The following is a 21108-nucleotide window of genomic DNA, read 5'->3' on the forward strand; positions in this document are numbered from 1 at the left end:
ATCCAGGTCTCATTGCCAGTAATAATAGACTATGAAAACTCTTCCTTTTCATTATCGTAACGTGTGAGAAAAATTATGGCAATAACATTCACTGTTTTGTGATCGTCATTCAACATTTAAGGAACTCAACATGCACACAGTATCCAGTATCCTAGGTCTTTAGTCACAAATGTGAGAAAGACCTCAGCAGAAAGTTCATTTATTGTAAACCTTCATTTGTTGTGGACAAAATCAACACATCACTGTAGCATGTTGTATGCTCAACTAGTCATACAGTAGTAAGTCCATTCACCCATCTTTAAATTTCCTACACCCACTCCCATACACTAGTATCACTCAAAGTTTTCTGCATACACTAGGCTCATTCTGCAATGGATTTAAACAAAGCTACATCCTTCTGCTTGCAGGAAACGTATCACAGTTCGCAACTCACACTTGGCAAGAGCATCGATTGTAGTGGCCATGTTCAATTGCTCGTAGCTGGGCTTAGATTGATGTAATGGAGTCAGCAATGGCAGAAGTTTATTCGGGTTGGAGGGGGTGGTGCAATCACATGAAGTGCAGCTCTGGCTCCCATTTATTTCTTGTTTACTTAGATGCACTATTGGAAATTGAAAAAAAAAAAACAGTCCTCTTATTAATATAAACCACCTAGTGTAGAATATTGATATAAGACTTAACTTCATTTTATGATGTTGGTATATTATGAGATCCTGCTGCATCTTCAGTTATGATTGAATTAATTTTATTAAATTGCTCACAAAGATATTAAAAATATTAAAAAATTAATAGAATACTATGTTACTAAAACAGACCATGTGCATGGTTTATGTAAGAGTTAGTTTACACAGAAAAAAACAAAGTGTGTATTTTAAAAGCAGTTTAATAAAGAAGAACTGCATCTTAAAAGACATACATTCCAATCTATCATATCAATTTTCTGCACCACATAATCTTGCATCATGATCATTTATCTAACCATTCAGATGGAAAGTAGCTTCATCTCCAACACAATTTCATCAGGAAATTTTCATCAGTCTACATTGTGTTAATCATTTCAAGATTAAATTTGTTCCTTCTTCATAATACATTTTCATTCAGAGTTGAATTCTTAAAATTTGTATCACTAAATTTTAGATGTTTTTCAAAATCTACTTACTATATTGTTGAGAATATCACATTCTACGAATGTAAGCGATATTTGTTCAGTCACCTTGGAAACTGGATTAACTTTGGTCTGGCTTCCTGTGTGCTACTGTGAGTTTTAAAAAAACAATTATACCATGCAGTAATTGTTGGCTTTTAAGCTGATTTTAAAAGTAGTGATAATAAGTTAATGTTGAATGAATGGTGGTCATTTGTGATTCATGAAACTAGAAACAACAGGCAAACATCAGCAAGCACAATCTGAATCATCTATCTTCATGACTTTACCAAAATTAGTGTAAATGATGTATTCACTAATCATCCAGAGAGTGTTTTACAAACTGACTGGATAACTCTAAAACTTGAAATTAAATTCAGCTCTACTTTAAATAAAACTTAGTGTAATAAATAAGTTTTTAAATACTCTTTTTGTCATTAAACATTACTTTTATGTTGTAACTAATTTTTAAGTCCCCTGAATATCTGTCATTTTTAATTTTCTCATTGTATAGTTAAATAAATCTACTTTATTGATGAAAAGGTTAATACTGGTCCCAATTTAGACTGCTGGATATGTAACAGTAGTTCAGTACTGGTGTAAAATTGGTTAAAGTGTTGAGACTGTTGATTACATTTTTAAATAAAGTTATCACATTTGAATTTACTGAAAATATTAATAACTATAAAAAACATATCAGTTCAAAAGAACTACAGTTGTTTTCACCAGTATTGCTTTTAAGTGAATTTTGTCTTTAAGACAGGGAGACAAACGAATTGAGATTTTTGAGAAATGTTGTAGCACAAACAAGAAAAAATAAAATTTTAAAAGATTGAGATAAGAAAGATATGCTACACTTTCAAAACTTTATAAGTGCACCCAAAAAAAAAAGGAAGAAGTTTTTACCCAAGAAGATATGGAAGGCGTAGAAGAAAGAAGGCATAAGAGTTACTTCCAATCTTTTTAATGTTTGTATAACATTTTCTACATAGGAAAGGATTTTTAAATATTCCTTCTAAAGAGATGTTTTTTTACCACAAATCTTGGAATACATAAAAAAATCTCATCCTTATTTATACTTTTTCATAATCATGAAATGATTCTGTTACTAATTGTTCTAAACAGAGTGTACTTTATCTTGAACTTCAGAAAGGGTTATCATCTGAGTCTCTAATTTTCTTATTACCAAGAAAGATTTAATAAATTCTCTTTGGTTAATGTTGCAGTATTTGTAATCTTAGCCTACTCCTGTAAATAGTTTTTGATTTGGATTGATGGTAATGCATTTACATTTAATCTGTGAAAAGAAGTATTCATTGCAGACTTTATTGAATTATTTGATTAGAATTTTACCATATTTCTGGGTCAAGTTAGGACCTAAGCCAGAACCTTTACAAAAATATAAAAGTTCCTGAAAATTATTAAAGTAAAATAAAATATTAAATTTTCTTCTTTCTGAAATATTTGAAGTGAATTTTACCTTCTCATCCCTTATCTTCGAATATAATTAACTTCCCTTTGCTAGTTTCTTGTTTTCCCTCAAAGACTTCTTTTAATAACAGTTACATTGTTATAACTTTATCATTATATAAAACAGGTATTTTTTAGTAGATTCAGTGTTTTACTTATGAGTCTATTCAAAAATATCATTTTTTGATACATACATATTTAATAGGCAAGCAATATCAGCATTTTAAAAAAAAATTAATAAATTACATAAATTATATCCCATTGTTTTTTGCTATATTTATCATAGTTTCTTTAATGAAATTTAAATTCATTTTAAATTGAATGTTTGTAAACGTATCAGTCACACTATTTAATTTTGTACTAACCACTCCATATAAATAATGTTTGCCCCCAAACTTAAATGTTACTCCAGACCCACTGTCACCTTGCTGTACTGCAGTATTTGATCCTGTAACATAATTATGTGTAGAATTATTATTAGTTAATATTAGGTTTTTCATTTATGTTTTTTTTTTTAAGTTAATTATTAAATTAAATAAAGGATTAAATTATTAAAATTCATTACTGATTATTATTTAGTGCAACCAGAATTTTCACTTTTACGTTTAATCAGAATGCAATAATTAGATTTTAACTTAGAAAATTTTCTGTTAACTTTCAGACATAACAAAAACCCCAGGGTTTTATAATGAGAAATGGATTAGCTTCTAAATTTCACTTGCTGGAATCATATTTCTGTCTTATACAGTCCTGACATTAGTTGGCAACATATCACAACCACAGTGAAAAAAAATCATCCATGACACTGTTAGAACCTTTTTTTAGCTTTAACTCATATTACACACCCAATTATCGCATTATATAGATAGATTTACAGATAAAAACTTAAAGCATTCAAACTGGACTAACAGTTCTACATATTTATATGAATATCTGTATATGTATCCAGCAAAGAAATGCTGGTTTTATAGTACAGAGTATGCAAAAATGAATATTTATAAAGTTATAAGAATAAGTTTTAAAGCTATTAATATCCCTTAAGTTTGACTTATAATTAATCACTAATGAAATAAAAGAATAACTGTTATAGTTTTTCCCCTCAAGGGTTCAATGTGAGCAGTTTCATCATGCGGCACACATCCAGCCAACAGGAGAGTTCATCCTGTACTTTAACCAGCATATGTAGAGTAATGAAAGAGATAGCTGCTTCAATATGTGCCTCAAATTGGTAGATCAGTAGATAGCAGAGGCATGTAAACACAAGAATTTTATAAAACCCCAAAGGAAAGACTCAGATGGGGGTCAGATCAGGTGACCAAGGGGGCCACTGCAAACAAGCTCTGTCTTTGAGTTCATGCTACCTGATCCAGTGGTCAGGGAAAACGTCATTCAACAGATCCCATAGTTATATCAGCGAAGAGGAGACTCATCATCTTGTTGCCAAAAAATTCTCTTATCCACCTTTCAGATGAGGAAAAGCCATATATGCAGCATATCCAAATAAGCATTCCTGTTACACTAGCTTCAGTGACAAAGTCATAAATTGGCATGCCTCGAGATATTGCACAGAAAACATTTAGTTTTCACATCAACATCTTCATCATACACCTTCAGTTGTCTCACACGCTTTCCTCTACATAAACATCTGGTCATTTATTATGATGTTAATGTCACTTGGAAGACCACAATTAAACTTTCTACAGAAGACATATTGAACAGTAGTACAGATCCATTTTAGCAACCAGCAAAACACAAGATTACTTTCTGCTCAGAAGTTGCCATTTTGGTGCTGTCAAGCAGAAAGATATGGAATCATCTAAGGTCATTCACATAACTAAAACAATTTTTTTGCTCTTTAATTCTACGCTTTCAGTAAACTTCATCCAACAGATATTATAACAAATTACAAACGCCAATATTTTTTTGTTCAACCATAATTTTTATATATTCGTCTATTTCTTTAAGATAGTGGACTATGAATAAAACAAACACTGATTCAAATTAATTATATAATAACATGTTTATTATTTAATTTAATTTGTATTAAATTGTTGAAAAATGTGTATAAATTAATGTACGCACACATCTACTGTATGATGTGTGAATTTTGTCTGAAAAAATATGGGTCTTCAATTATAGATCAAGACTAGACAAGACTGAAACTGAAACTGACAAATTCTAGTGCTGAGCCGGCTTATATAGTGTAGATGGAGCCAAGTGAATCACTCGAAGCTATATGTGGTATGGGGTCGAGTGAACTGCCAGTAGCTGTGAGAATTGTCAGGAGCTGAGTGAATCATTCAGAGCCAAGTAAATTGTCAAGAGCTGTGTTTCAACATACTGCCCGCTATAATCTAATACATATTATGATAATATAATAAGATTGAATCCAACAAGCTTGGTGACAAAGCCATATCGTATGATGTGTGTACACTAACAATTAATGAATAAAAACACACATTTAATAAAATACAAACAAATTATGTTGAAAAGAAGGAAAAACTAACAATTTAACATCACATAGTGCCACACAGTAGTACTGCCTGAACAAAATACATGTGTGTATGTATTTATGTATATATGTAATGCAGATATATTAGTACATCCTTGTTACTGTAAAACATTCCGGTCATTCTGTTTTATCATAATTTGTTTTTCATAATTTCTTGTGAGTTTTGAAAAGAAACAGTTGTAACATCAGAATATATTGATATAAATTTTATTAATTAAAGGAAGCTAGATGGTCTAGGAACCTGGAGGGGATGATGGCATGAAGATTACAAAATGTCATTGATCCTAGAAAGCAAATTTAAAAAAAAAATGAATAAGTGGTGATATTTAGATGAATTCAAAATAGAAGTCATGAAAGTGAAAGGGTTTTGAGAAATCAAATCCCTTTGAAACCATTGATATTCGAATTTGTTCTTGAAAGCACGTGCTTTCTTCCATTATTTATTTTTGGATTGGTTTATAGCAAGTTTCCACTATTTTACACAGTTTTCTTTTGTCTATTACTCTGCCAATCTAACTTTTGCTTCCATTCATTATCATTACACTCCACACATATGTTTTAAGAAATTGTTTGCTTATCTGCACAAATGTTATTGGAAGATACAGTCTTCTTGTAGTTAAAATCAAGTTTCTCTTGTGCAATTCTTGATTTTACCAGTCTTTGTTGCTTCTTCCATCAGGTATGATGACACTACTTACAGGTACCTTTAATTCATCGACTTGGTCCAATGCTCTGATTTTCATTATTTCATGTTTCTATTCCCAGCTACAGAATGACTTTGGTTTTTGCTTCGTTCAGTTTTGGATTGTAGTCCATGGCAAATATGTCATCCATTTTTACCATATTTTTCATATCCTGCTTGTGCTATCATTTTGTGTAAAAACAACAATGTTATCTAGAAATGCAGCATTTCTACTAATTCCTAAACTAACTTCTGCCCTTACTGTGTCCAGTGCCTCCCGTACTCAAATAATTTTTTGGTTCTCTGATTTAATGTCTTCCTTTTTCAGTATTTTGAAAATTCTCTTGTAATTAACATAGTCAAATTTTTAACAAATTCAATAAATGTAAGGTACATGGTTATGAATCTTTTTTTGTCTTCGTTGAGTACTGTAAGTGCTAATGTAGCTTCTCCGGATTCCCTTCCTTTTCCAAAACCAAATTGATTCCCATTTAAAAATTAAAAAAAGAAAATATTTTGAAATATTAAAAAAAGAATATTTTGATTAATTAATTCAACATTTCCCTATGTTAATCTTGGATGTTTTGGAAAATTGAGAAAGTCCTTTTTCATTAAAATTTGTGAAGACCATTTTCATGGGTGCAGAGAACTAAATCCCAAATTTTGGTGTTTCATACTTGCAATACAACTTGGGCATTTAGCTATACAAGTGACATCTTTACATTGTTAAACGTTGGGAACTGGTCATATAATTCATCATTACTTTCAGAGAGGGCAATGCTGGATAATGTTACAATACTGCTCTCTGTGAGGAACAATGATTTTTAAGTACTGGGTTAATTCTCGGGGAAATTAATTTATGAAATAAATCAATCAAAACATCAGCTGTTGTGGTCATTATCATATTTCACACCATTTAATTTATACAGAATGCTACTCTTACTGGTGTTAAAGAACAACCAGGTTTAAGGTATTAATTTATTATTTACTATTTTACCTGGGCCAGTTATTTTATTTTCTGTGTTCATTAAAAAAAAAATAATAAATTTACATGCCATTTCTTTTTAAAGTGCAGAATTTATCATTCGTTATTTGATCTTTATCTTCATTCGATAATTTTCTACATTCTTCTAAAGGGACATATGATACATTTGCTTCTTGTAGTTCTTCTGATGGCAAGTTAGAACTATTTAGTCCCCAGCCAACCACCTTATTAATGATAAAAATTAATTTTGATTATTATTCAAAATACAGATTGATAAATTATTTAGGGGGTTTATATATATATATATGAAATAGTCATAAAAGTAATTTTCCAAACAGACAGTGTAAATATTTTTATACTCAGTATCTGAGTTGTTTTGCATTCGTTTACATGAACAGGACAAACCAAATCTTTTTGCTTTTTGGTTCAAATATGCTACTAACAATTTTTTTATAAAACAAAAAAGTTCTGTCTTATTTAGACTAAATAGAAATATTTAGGCTAAAGTACTTTGCTTGTAAACCAGAGATCTAGGGATTTCTTTTATTAGCTTGACATTTTTACGTAATCAATAAAAATTATCTATTAGATATAAACTTAAACTTATGTATAAATATTCCATCGTTAGAGAATAAATAGTAGGAGAATTTTGTTATTTGGGAAGTAGAATTACTAAAGGTGGACGAAGCAGGAGCTATATAAAATGCCGAATAGTACAAGCGAAGCGAGCCTTCTAAGACTTCCCGTCGGGGGAACATGGTGTTGGATGCTTCTTATATTTAAATGGAAAAGCCCACTTTTGGAAACTGCCAGATATAGCCAATGCCTATACGGAAGAACTTACTGCCACACTGCAAGCTCTTCGGTACACAGAACACTATTGCGAAGAGAGAGTGCTAATATGTTCCGATTCTCTAAGTGCACTTGTTGCAATTCGGTACAATAACATTAAGGATGTCCTAATTGCAAACATCCTGCCCATTTTGTACGTTCTAAATCAACGAGGACAGCGATGCGTATTTTTATGGACTCCAGGGCATGCTGGTATTGCAGGTAATGAAAGCGCAGATGAAGCTGCCAGAAAAGCAACAGTCTGCAATGTTTTGGATGCAATTTCTGTAAGGGTGGTAGATGTTAAAAACTGTCTGACATAAGAAACAAGTGGAATACTGATTGGAGGTGTTTAAATACAAAATTAAACTCTGTTAAAACTTCTCCGTAGAAATGGAAAAGCAACGTGAAGTTGACTCGCCGAGAACAAGTGGCTGTGACCAGGCTTAGAATCGGTCACATGCGAATAACAAATTCTTATTTGTTAACCGGCGAAGGGATACCAATGTGCGGTGTTTGTAATAAAACACTTACAATTACGCATCTAATGGAGGAGTGTACCGTATTTGAGGACCTCAGAAAGAGGTTCCGGCTAAGAAATGATATTGCTGCTGATTTGGAAATGAAGGAAAAATAGTTGCTTATTTACATGCCAATGGACTTCTTAAAAGTCTGTAAAAGTACTGTAAAATTCAGTACATAAAAAATATCATCCTTATTTATACTTTTTCATAATCATGAAATGATTCTGTTACTAATTGTTCTAAACAGAGTGTACTTTATCTTGAACTTCAAAATTTTCATCAAAAGAAAGGGTTATCATCTGAGTCTCTAATTTTCTTATTACCAAGAAAGATTTAATAAATTCTCTTTGGTTAATGTTGCAGTATTTGTAATCTTAGCCTGCTCCTGTAAACAGTTTTTGATTTGGATTGGTGGTAATGCAAGTTCCCTTTACATTTAATCCATGAAAAGAAGTTTTCAATGCTGACTATTAAATTATTTGATTAGAATTATGCCTTATTTATGGGTTCGGTTAGGACCTAAGCCAGAACTTTATAAAAATATAAATGTTCCTGAAAAATATTTAAGTAAAAAGAAAATATTAAAGTTGTTTTTTTTCTAAAATATTTGAAGTGAATTTTACATTCTCATTCCTTATCTTCTAATATAATTAACTTCCCTTTGCAGTTTTCTTGTTTTCCCTCAAAGACCTTTTTAATAACTGTTCCTTTATTATAACTTTATCATTATATAAAACATTTCAATCAGTGTTTTACCTATGAGTGTATTCGAAAATATAATTTTTTTGATACATACAATTTATTTAATAGGTAAGCAAGATCAGCATTAAAAAAAAAATATTTTTTATAAAATTATATTCCATTGTTTTTAGTTATATTTTTCATAATTTTTTCAAAGTATGTGAAATGGTTTGAAAATCGAATGTCTGTAAATGTATCAATCTTACTATTAATTTTTGTACTAATCACTCCATATAAATAATGTTTGCCCCCAAACTCAAATGTTATTCCAGATCCACTGTCACCAGTCTGTACTGCAGTATTTGAACCTGTAACATAATTATGTGTAGAATTATTATTAGTTAATATTATGTTTTTCATCTTGTTTTGTAAGTTAATTATTAAATTAAATAAAGGACTAAATGATTGAAATTCATTATTGTTTATTATTCAGTGCAATCAGATTTCTACTTTTATGTTTGATCAGAATACAGTAATTACATTTTAACTTAGAAAATCTTCTGTCAACTTTCAGACATCACTAAAACGATACTCCAAAGTTTTATTAATGAGAAATGGATTATTTCTAAATTTCACTTGGTAGAATCATATTTCTGTCTTCTACAGCCCTGACATTAGTTGGCAACATACGAGGGTTATTTTTTTTCTTGGTCCGATCGATCGCGAAATATAAACACGCGCAAAAATCGGATGAACCTTTGCGTATATGTGTTGCGCAGCGTCTCTAGTATGGCCTTCAATCACGCCGCGTCACTTCGTTTAGTTCTGAACACGCAGCTAGCACGTAAACATGTCTACAACAAAAGCATCTCCCGCCTAGTGTGAAGTGCGTGGGGTAATTCGATTTCTTCAGGCTGAACGTGGCACGACCATCACTGCAGCCTCATATGTAGACGTTAACTCTTCAACGTCTACGAAGGGCAATTCAGAATAAGCGGAGAGGAATATTGTCATCAGGCATTGTCTTTCTCCATGACAATGCTCGGCCGCACACTGCAGCTGTAACAAAGATGCTTCTGCAGCGTTTTCGTTAGGAAGTGTTTGATCACCCACCGTACAGCCCGGACTTGGCTCCATCTGATTTTCACCTCTTTGCTCACATGAAACGCTGGCTAGGAGGACAACATTTTGGTACAGACATCGAGCTGCAGACCAGCGTAGAAACATGGCTGAAAACACAGGTGGCTCCATTCTATGACGAGGGTATTGGAAAGTTGGTACCACGCTACGACAAATGTCTACATCGTTGTGGCGACTATGTAGAGAAATAGCGTAACTATGTAAGTACTTGTTACAAATAATTTTTTTTTTTTCACTGTGATTTTAATTTCGTGACCGATCGGACCTTGAAAAAATAAACCTCGTTACAATAACCAAGTGAAAAAATATCATCTATGACACTGTTACAACATTTTTATACTTTTAAGTCATATTACACACCCAATCATCAAGTTATGTAGATAAATTTACACATAAAAACTTAAAACATTATTCAAACTGGACTATCAGTTCTACATACTTAGATGAACATCATCAGTATATGTATCAAGCAAAGAAATGCTGGCTTTATATTACAAAGTACAGAGTATGCAAAAATAAATATTTATAAAGCTATAAGAATAGGTTTGATAGCTATTTAATATCCCTTAACTTTGACTTATAATTAATCACTAATGAAATAAAAGAATAACTGTTATAGTTTTTCCCCTCAAGGGTTCAATGTGAGCAGTTTCATTATGCCGCACACATCCAACCAAAAGAAGAATTCATCCCATACTTTAACCAGTATGTGTAGAGTAATGAAAGAGACAGCTGCTTCAATATGTGCCTCAAATCGGTAGATCAGTAGATAGCAGAGGCATGTATACACAAAAACTTTATAAAACCCCAATGGAAAAACTCAGATGGAGGTCAGATCAAGTGACCAAGGAAGCCACCGCAAACAAGCTTTGTCATTGAGTTCATGCTGCCTGATCCAGTGGTCAGGGAAAATATGTAATGTCAGCAAGGAGGAGAAGCACCATCTTGTTGCCAAAAAATTCTCTTATCAATCTTTCAGATGAAGAAAAAGCCATATATGCAGCATATAAGCAACTCCTGTTACACTTGCTTCAGCGACAAAGTCATAAACTTGCATGCCTTGGGATTTTGCACAGAAAACATTTCATTTTTACACCTTCAATAGCTTCATCATACACTCTTGGTTGTCTGATACACTTGACTGTATATAAACATCCAGTCGTTAATTAAATGTTATTGTCACTTGGAGGACCAGAATTAAACTTTTTACAGAACACCTGTTGAACTGTAGTACCCACTTCAGCAAACTGCAAAAACACAGATGGCTTTCTGCTCAGACGTTGCCATCTTTGCAAGTGGTGCTGTCAAGCAGAAGCATATGGAATTATCTAAGACTATGTACACAACTAAACAATATTTTTACTCATTAATTTTACCCTTTTCGTAAGCCTCATTTAAATTGATCCCTTCTCGGCTTCCCGTGCTGTAAAACTTGTATTTACTGCTACCGGTAGCGATATATTACTTCAACAAGTACAGCGTGCCTACGTTCACGTCATCGGGGCTGACAATGATCAGTGGTTGTCGGTCAACCTGCGTTGCTTTGGGGTTTAGGCAACACAGCTGGGTAGTGTGTTGCAGAAGTGCCACTGTCGGCTAAATAAGGACGTTTCCTTTGTTTGAATCTTGACCCCATTTTCATAGGTTCGTGAGGCCAGTAAATTTTTCTGATCCTCTGGCAGGGTCAGGAAGCGATTTCGCTCCGACCTCGCCGGTGGTCTATCTTAGGAGCTTTTAAGCTCTGACTTTTTCGAGCGGGGTTACATGAGAACAGGCGTTCTTGCTCGGAATAACTAAGCCAAACGCTCACCTGTCTTGCGGTAGGTGTTTGGTTTCATTCAAACTGCAGCTGTAGTGCCTGGCAGTGCAGTTGTTGTATTGTTTTAATAAGCTGCAATGGAGCAATCCAGGGGAGATTGCCTCGAGGACTTGGTTGGTTTAGCCAAGGACTTGGTTACGGGTGACCCTTCCTACCGAGAAGGTCACTAGGCAGATCTCCGCCGAGGCCATGGTCCTCTGTTAAGAAGGTCATGAAAGTCTCCACGAGAGGGAAGGTCCTACCCTCTTGTGCACCAGCGGTTTGCACGAAAAATCCGAAATCACTCTGCGTCGAGCTGTGTGGTGAACACTTTGGTCGGAACCGTGCAGCGAGAGCAAGGCACTGTAGGGCGAGCCGAGGCTGAGAGGCAGCTCCTTGCGAAGTCGAGGATGGTGAGAACTTGAGAGAATACATTCCTTTCTGGATCTCCGTATTAACTGGATGATCCGCGAGGTGTGGTTTTCTTCACTCCCTTGCAGTGTATAGGTCTGCAGAGGGAGTTTAATCGAAGTACTAGATCGAGGTAGGACCCCGGGTGGCTAGGGTTCCGGCTTAGGCATTGGATTGGTTGGGGGGGAGGCGCATTGGAATTGTGCCACGGTTATATTGTTATTGTTTGTGATTCGATTTGGGGCTCCCGCTGGTGGGGGTGGCCGCACCGCCGGGGTATGGTTATGGTAACCCATGCGACCAGGGGCGTGGCTTCCCTCCGCCGGTGGTGGTCCTGATCGTGACTTGGTAATGCCGCGCGAGACACCATTATGTGATCGGGATGTGGTGCGGGGTTTGTCCCCGGCTTCTGCGTGGACCGGAATGAGGCTGCGTTCCCCTTGTTAGGTGACCTAAATTGGTCGACTTATTTGGGTGTAGGTCTGAATTTTTATGTTGCGTAAGACATAATTTTGATCGGTGTGAGTGTAGCACTGATTTAACTTTAAACTCGTTCGTTTTCTGAGGCATTCACAGTCACGAACAGTGCTGTCAAATCTGGACTAGGCGCGGTTTCGCGGTTCTGCGGTTTCGGTCAGTTAGTTTGAGGGAAATTTAAGAAAAGGTATGTCACTGGATCAAACACTCTTTAATTGAAATATGTTTTTTAACCGATTCATAAAGGAGGTGATCCCAAGTATTGACTTCAGAAATCCGTACGCTATTTTTTCTTTTAAAATCTTACTCATGCTCGTTAATATTTTCTTTACATCAACATTATCTTTAAGTTTTAATTTTTTTTAACAAAACACAATGAAAAAAATGAAAACCCTCATTCTGCACAAGCAATCATTTTATCGGGGTGGCTGAACAATCAATCAGTCAGGACATGTTCTTTTATATATTATTTTTATAAATATATAAATTTCTTAAACATGGTTTCCGCTGATATGAGTTAAAAATAATTAAATTAAAAAATGATAAATCCACCTTACCAGCAATTAAATAGACACTCTCTAGATCTTTCGGTTCTTAAACCATCGTCAGGAGAATAAAATATTATAATAAAACAAAGTCAAACATTAAAATGAATTAAGAGTCATAACTGTGTGCTTGTCAACAGTATACTGAATTTAAAAAAATATATATATATATGTACAGGGTGCTACCCAAAAGTTCGGGGAATTTGAATTTCGCGCGCGAACCATTGCTGGTACGACCTGCTGCCGCTAGATGTGGCTCTTTATGAATCAGTGTTCCAACAGCTGTGACGGTGAGAGGCTGCATTGTTGACTTTCGTGCGGTTGTGTAATGTTGTGTTTTACTGCTTCGGCGAAGTTCTAAATGGCAGATTTTAAAGAGCAAAGAACCTACATCAAATTTTGCTTCATGCTTAAAAAAACCGGTGCAGAAACCCATCGCATGCTTGTGAAAGCATTTGGTGACAATGCTATGAGTAAAAATTAAACTTTTTTGTGGTACAAACGATACAAAGATGGACGAACGACAGTCGATGATGATGAGCGTTCAGGAAGACCATCAACAAGCGCAACACCGGAAAACATCGCGAAAGTGCGAGAGGCTATTGTTGCAGATCGTAGACAAACAATCCATGATGTTTGTGCAATCGTACAAATGTCATATGCGTCCATGCAACGCATCTTGTCGGACAATTTGAACATGAGACGCATTGCTGTAAAATTCGTACCGAGATTGTTGAACAGCGACCAGAAACAAAATCGCGTAGCTGTCTGTAGTGAATTGAAAGATTCAGCAAGAGGTGACCCTAATTTCATCTCCAACATCATAACCGGTGATGAGACATGAGTGTACGGGTATGACCCTGAAACTGAGAAGCAGTCGTCGCAGTGGAAGTCGCCAAGTTCACCGCGGCCAAAAAAAGCACGCCAAGTTCGCAGCAACGTGAAGTCCATGATGATTGTTTTTTCGACATCAAAGGAGTTATCCAAAAGGAATTTGTTCCTCTTGGTCAAAATGTCAATGGGATGTTCTATTGTGAAGCTTTGAATTGGTTACGTGAAAGCATTAGGCGCAAACAGATCTGTGGGGTACCAACAGCTGGGTTCTGCACCATGACAATGCGCCCGCGCACACATCGCTAGCCGTTCGGAATTTCTTGGCTTCCAAAAAGACTGTAGTGATTCCCCACCCACCCTATTCGCCTGACCTTACCCCATGCGACTTTTTTCTCTTTCCAAAAATAAAATTTCAATTGAAAGGCCGTCGTTTTAACACAATTGAAAAGATTCAGGAAGAAGCGCAGAACGTGCTTCGAACACTTACACCTCCAGTTCCAGGGATGCATGGAATCATGGGAAAAACGCTTGGATCACTGCATCAATGCCCAAGGAGATTACTTTGAAGGAGACAGTGTAAATTATAAGTTATGGTAAGTTATTTTATTTTTATGGTAAAATTCCCCAAACTTTTGGGTAGCACCTCGTATATACTCCACCAGAGTAGACTTTATATTTTAATTCAGTATACTGTTGACAAGCACACAGTTATGATTGTTAATTCATTTTAATGTTTTACTTTGTTTTATAATATATTATTCTCCTGACGATGGTTTAAGAATCGAAAGATCTACGGAGTGTATATTTTAATTGCTGGTAAGGTGGATTTATCACTTTTTAATTATATATATATATATTTATTTATTTATACAAATCTGGTTATAATAAATAATAATTTATTACTTTTTTTTCACGTCTATAACTCGTTTAAATTGAGCCAAAACTAGGAAATAATTACATTGAACAAAAATGAATAATCAGTTTAAAATTATGATTATTTATGATACGGTTTTTTCTCTAGATGAATTATGACATACTGTATGACAGCAGGAGATCGTTTTGACAATCCCACTATGTCACAACGTACGGAAGAATCAAGAATCAATAGAAAAAGTAGGCACTTCTTCCGTTTTCACACATATAAAACATTTTAGAAGTCGCAGAAAATTTTTAATTACACTAAAATAAAAAATAAATGACCTGTTTGAAGCGACTCACTAAAATCCGCTTTTGTTTTTTTAGTAATTAATTTATAACGCTGCAAATTCGAGTAAACAAATTTTCTGGACTGAGAGAAGTAATGTGGCACTTTTTTCTAAATATTATTTCCGAAGATTCACTCCTGTCTACCCTACCTTTTTAATCTAATCTTCTTTTTACCCTACCTATCTATCTACATTTTTAAACAACCAAGGCTACATTTGTAGAAGTCTAAAATGACTACACGTAGTTCTAGTTTGGAAGAAATAAATTCTTTTTATCACTTCCACTGTTGAAACTCTGTAAAGTTAAACCTCAGTTTACACTGGTCAGTCATTCCCCCTTGATACTGCTGTATAGAAATAAGATGTAAAAAATTCAAGAAGTAATGTTTACCATATTTTTTTCTATTTTGGACACTTACAATGACAGTTAAACAATTAACGACTAGTCATTAGTAATACATTATTTCACTGTAATATTAATTATTCTCTTTATATTTGTAATTCCATCATGAAAGAAAGATATGGATGAAAAGTGTAAATTTAGTTATTCGCCGAACTAAAAAAATCTTTAAAGAAGCTGAAGATTTTAAAAACCAATTTAATCATTAAACTTTTTGTAGATACGATTTTCTTCTCTTCGATTAGCAAGTCTGTTTTCTAACCGGTCGGTAAAGTGCGAAGGTCGATGCGTTAAACTTTTAAATAATATTTACTGAAAAGTGAGCTTATCATTTAAAATCAGCCACCAAACAATCTACTAACTCTAATTTGGTGCTGACGTTTAAAACAAAATTAAGAATAAAAAGTTTTATTTTTTTAGAGTAGCGTTTATTAAAATCAGCTTTATTTATATCAATTTTTTTTAAATTATTCTACGTATTATAAATTTTTAATTCTGTTTATACTTGAAGTTAAATAGGAAATCAAAAAATCTGTCCACGAGAAAAAATTGTTTACAAAAAGCGAAAAAGGCGAGATCTGCGTTTTGATAGAAATAAAAAATGAATTAAAGAATTCAAATTAAGTAAATATTATCTAGACTCTAGAGTAAGAAAGGGCTCTCTGGGATGAATGAATAAATATTAATTTTTATTTGTTTTAGTGGGATTACAATAAGGAAAAAATGGTTCAACCAAGATAATGAATACGGAAGGACACATTCTGTTTTCTTTAAATACTTATAGTCCACATTCTGTTTTCTTTAAATACTTATAGGCCATTAACAATTTTCCCATTGTATTCATTTTAAAGCTCCGAGATGTGTGTGAATTTATTTCTAACTTCCCACGATGAGTCTGAGGAATCCCATTTACGGGCGGAGTGTCGGGCTCGCTAACAGCTTCCATTTTAAAATTCATAACACTCTTTTCTTTCTAAATTTTCTATGGCTGAGTTTTAATTTGCAAGCCAATTACTCCTCTTTATTCATTATTCACTTTTAGTATTGAAAATTTTATTCTTTTTCCTTTAATTATATTAACTGTTTGTTCACAGTAGTCATGTTGACAGCTTTTGAAATAGTAATGAAATCAAATATATATTAAAAAACTCAGAGTAATATCAAAGTTTTTTAATACCTTTCTTTTACTATTAAACAATATTTTTACGTTGTAACTAATTTGCAAGTTCCTCAATGCATATCTGTCATTTTAATTTTCTTATTATATAGTTAAATAATTTACTCTAATGATGTTAAAGTTCATACCAGCTGCAATTTAATGCCTTTGCCAGATTTAAAGTGCATTGATGAATTCCACTTCCCAAAAGAAAAGAACAATGTAGACAGAAACTGTTTAATTAATTCCTTTCATAAAGAGCTGTAGTAGTTTTTGTCAATATTGATTATAAGTGAACTATGTCTTTTAAGACAGAGGAATGCAGAAGAAAATTGAATTTTAAGACATTTTGTAGGAGAACAATGTTTGAAAGAGTGTGATTAAAAATAAGCATCAAACTTAGAAAAAAAGGAAAAAATCTTGTCAGAAGTTTTACCCAAGAAGACATGGCGCAGTAGTTTATTTCCATTTCTTACAAACTATAAGTTCAAGCTTCTAAAAAAGAAAAAAAGAGTTTATAATGCTTGTTCCAGAGGCGAAGGTTTAACAGTACCTTTTTTTTTTTGCTGAAAACTAAAATAAGCTGAAAAATCATCATACTCAATCATACTTTTTCATTAAAAGTGATTCTATCATTAGGCAATCTGAGCTATTAAGTGATTCAGTTGCTAACTGCACTGGATCGTGGGTATCCAGATTTTCACCAGAAAGAAACATTGTATTCTGAATCTCTAATCTTTCTTTTAAAATATGAGTCATTTTCATAATTCTACCTAAATACTTAATACTAAAAAAAATTTGTTTCATCAATGTTTATAAATTTACAACTAGATTACGATGTGTTGTCAGGCAGTTCAAATTTTATTTATCATGAAATAAGTTTCTAATTATATTCAATCAATTTGAGGTATCTGCAGAAATGATTTTTTTATGAAATTTAATTTCATAATTATAATATAGTATTAATATTATATTATATTATAATTATATAAAATATTAATAACAATAAATATAAATAATTTCATATGAAATATAATTTATGAATTTTTTTAAAAAATATTTAAAGTATATTTAAAATATTTAAAAAATATTTTTTTTTAAATATTTATAATTTATAAAGCTTTCTGACAATTAACATATATATTTCACATGTTTCTATGATTGTTCTTGCAACCTTTCTCAATAGCACTAGTGGTGTCAACTGAAATTATTACTAATTACACAGACATGTTTTTAAGTTTTGGCAAAAAATTGAATGCAGTTGAATGATGTGTTGTAAATTTTTTATTAGCTTCAATCATATCCTAAAATCGTCTGATAAGAATACACTGTTCTTTTTTTCTAATGATTAGATTTATCTTTTCTTTAATATTTTCTGTCCCAATAAAGATGATAATTTTAAGGAAAAATATAGAAAGTTATTTCTCTATTTTTTCTTGCTCTTAGAATCTTTTTAATTTGACAAAAGTTATGTAGCATTACTTTTCATAATGCCAGATTGCACATTTTCCTTCAAGTGTTGTAATAGAAAGATAATTAACATTTTTAAAATAGACTGTATCCTTTTTTAATTATTATATTATGTACAGATTAATGTTCAGCTCTAATATATGCTATAGGTTTTTTAATTATGAATTTAATTTATAACATCATGTTATATGTTAATATCATTGTAGGCAGAAAAATGATATTAAACTTTGCAATTAAATGTTTAATCACTTACCAAAAATACTTGAAAACTGCCGAAAATTTCTTTAACTTTTTGGTTTACAGACAGAAAGTTTACAAGAATTTATATATCACATTCATCTGCCTAATACCTAGCCAACTTCTCCATACTTACAATTATATAAAATCCTTTTTGTTAAAAAAATTTTTTTTTCTACTCATAATTTATGCTGTAAACATTTAATAGAAAAGGAATACCATTTATAAATAACATCATTAATGATTAACAACATAATGATGTTATTAATTTATTTATTTAAACTACATAAATTATATGCCATGGCTTTTAGTTATGCTTTGCATAATTTCTACAATGAATCTTAAATGGTTTGGAAATTGAATGTTTGTAAATGTATCAATCTCATAGTTAATTTTTGTACTAACTAATCCACGTATATAATGTTTGCCCCCAAATTCAAATGTTATTCCAGACCCACTGTCACCTTGTTGTACGGCAGTATTTGACCCTGTAACATAATTGTGTGAATTAATATTTGTTAATTGTTATCTTGTTAATCTGTATTTTTGAACTTAATAAATTAAAACACAGAACATCAAAAATTTATTAATGGTAAATGTTCAAGCATGTTACCTTTTCACTGTTTGAAAATAACTAATTGTTAAAAAATTAAATTCATGGATCGTGTAAGCAGACTTCTACTTTGATTAATCAGAGTTCAACAATTATGTTTTACATTTAATAAAATTTTCTGTTGCTTCATTAATATCACCTGAACAAATATCACAAACGTTTATTAAGGAAAAGACATTACTTTGGTTTCAGTGAACATCATTGCTTTTACAGATTTCTGACTAGTGTTGTTATGTCTTACTTTAGATGTTTTACATTCATCACAGCCACAGCCTGGTCAGATAATGTAAAGCAATAAAATAATATAACACTTTCTGTGAGAAAAAATAATTTTTAAATACTGCTTTTACTCTAGGGGAAATTAATTTATAAAATAATATTTCTCACAGCAATAACTCTACTTTAATATAAACAATATGTTTTGTTTAATTTTTATTTATAAATAATTTAAAAGATAGATAAGTATCTCTATCATTTAAGAATATATTTAATCAAAATTAGGGTAAGTTTATTTTTATAACATTTTTGCAAAAGTTATGGATGTAATCAGATGGACAGACAAATGCAAATTATCACTTTGCTTAGAACTTACTACTGTTAGTACTGAATGTGTACTATGTAATACACACATTCAGTTTTTAATTTAATTTTTTTTTTATGAGGTTTTTATGTAGCTCCTGGTATATTCCAGGTGTTACAGAACCACTGATTATAAGGTATGCAATGTGTCATCTATTTAGAACCAGTTATTTTATTTTCTGTGTGTTTAATTATACAAAAACAAACTACAAGTAAATCTAATTTACTTACCACTTCTTTTTAAAGTGCAGAATTTATCATTCGTTATGTGCACTCTGTCTTCATTAATTAGTAAATTTCTGCACTCTTCTAAAGTGATAAATGATAATTCTGCTCTTTGTAGCTGTTCTGCTGGCATGTTATTACTATCTCGTCCCCAGCCAACTACCTTGTTAATGACACAGATTAATTATGATTATTATTTAAAATAAGGTTTTGATAGATTATTTAGGGATAATTCATAAATGATTTAATGATAAAGAGAACTTTTTGAATAGATTTGTGAATATTTTTATAATCGCTGCCTAAGTTGTTTTGCGTTTGTTTTCATGAGCAGAACAGACTAAACATGATAATTTATGAAACATTAAAAACACGATGAAAGATAAATTGTTTTTAAACAGCCAAACAGTAAAGATGAACTCATGTGATCTCAGGCATTGATTAGCAGACTAAACATTTTTGAGTATTGATCTAAGTTAACCTGTTAAAAATATGAATGAATACTGTTTAAAATGTTAGATTATTAACAGTCACAGAAATAAAGAATAGATGCATGGAAAAATGAAAATTATGGTCTTTTCAGAATTTCTCCCAGTATTTTCCACAAAATAGTAAAAATTTATACTAAAAATTGTAGATGTGATCAAAAGAATTCAGTCAGTTGCTTCACTAACTCCATATCTACTGTGATGGTTCAACAATAATTGGAAAAGTTCAGTGGGGAGCCAATTTTTCTGTATATCTAGCTATCTACCCGTATAGAGAAATTAAAAAAAATAATTAATACACTATTTAACAAATCTAAAATACTGTTCAAATAAGGCTTTCTTTCAAAAGGTAATGTATTTTTATTGAGTTTTGTTTTTACTGGGTTTTTTAATTGACTTTTTTGATGTTTCCATCCATCTTTTCAGAAGTTAATTTAACAAACATTAATTGGTCAAGCATGAATTACATTGCTTTAATCATGCATGGTTATAGCATGAATGTAATGGGTAGGTATGCTATAATCATTCACTATAAAATCCTATGTGATGGTCCTGAAGTTCATGAATGTTTCTATCGCTATGGACTAATTAGTGCTCATATGATGTGGACAAAGATTCTTGTTTACAACAACTTTGGAATCTTGCAGATATTGAACAAGCACCATTGATGCATTCCGATGCAATTTTCCGCTCTATGTTTGCCT

At 32.2% G+C, this 21108-nt stretch overlaps 1 protein-coding gene across 6 annotated transcripts in view; it reads right to left on the minus strand.

Annotated features, from left to right (window-relative positions):
• Positions 1-2827: 2827 nt before the first annotated feature.
• LOC142325165 (modular serine protease-like) overlaps positions 2828-21108 on the minus strand; it is an 85887-nt gene continuing 67606 nt past the window's right edge. For 3 of the 6 annotated variants that reach the window (XM_075366574.1, XM_075366573.1, XM_075366572.1), the window contains exons 13-15: positions 19926-20082; positions 9096-9197; positions 2828-3062 (exon numbers count right to left, since the gene is read on the minus strand). In XM_075366574.1, coding sequence (XP_075222689.1) covers positions 2866-3062; positions 9096-9197; positions 19926-20082 — 456 coding nt within the window. In that variant the 3' untranslated portion in view covers positions 2828-2865. Of the gene's footprint in view, positions 3063-9095; positions 9198-18069; positions 18991-19925; positions 20083-21108 lie in introns of those variants that run through there. The other 3 variants (XR_012756498.1, XM_075366575.1, XR_012756497.1) reach the window with 3 other exon arrangements.

This window comes from Lycorma delicatula, chromosome 5 (genome assembly GCF_047948215.1).
Source record: "Lycorma delicatula isolate Av1 chromosome 5, ASM4794821v1, whole genome shotgun sequence".
Taxonomy (NCBI): domain Eukaryota; kingdom Metazoa; phylum Arthropoda; class Insecta; order Hemiptera; family Fulgoridae; genus Lycorma; species Lycorma delicatula.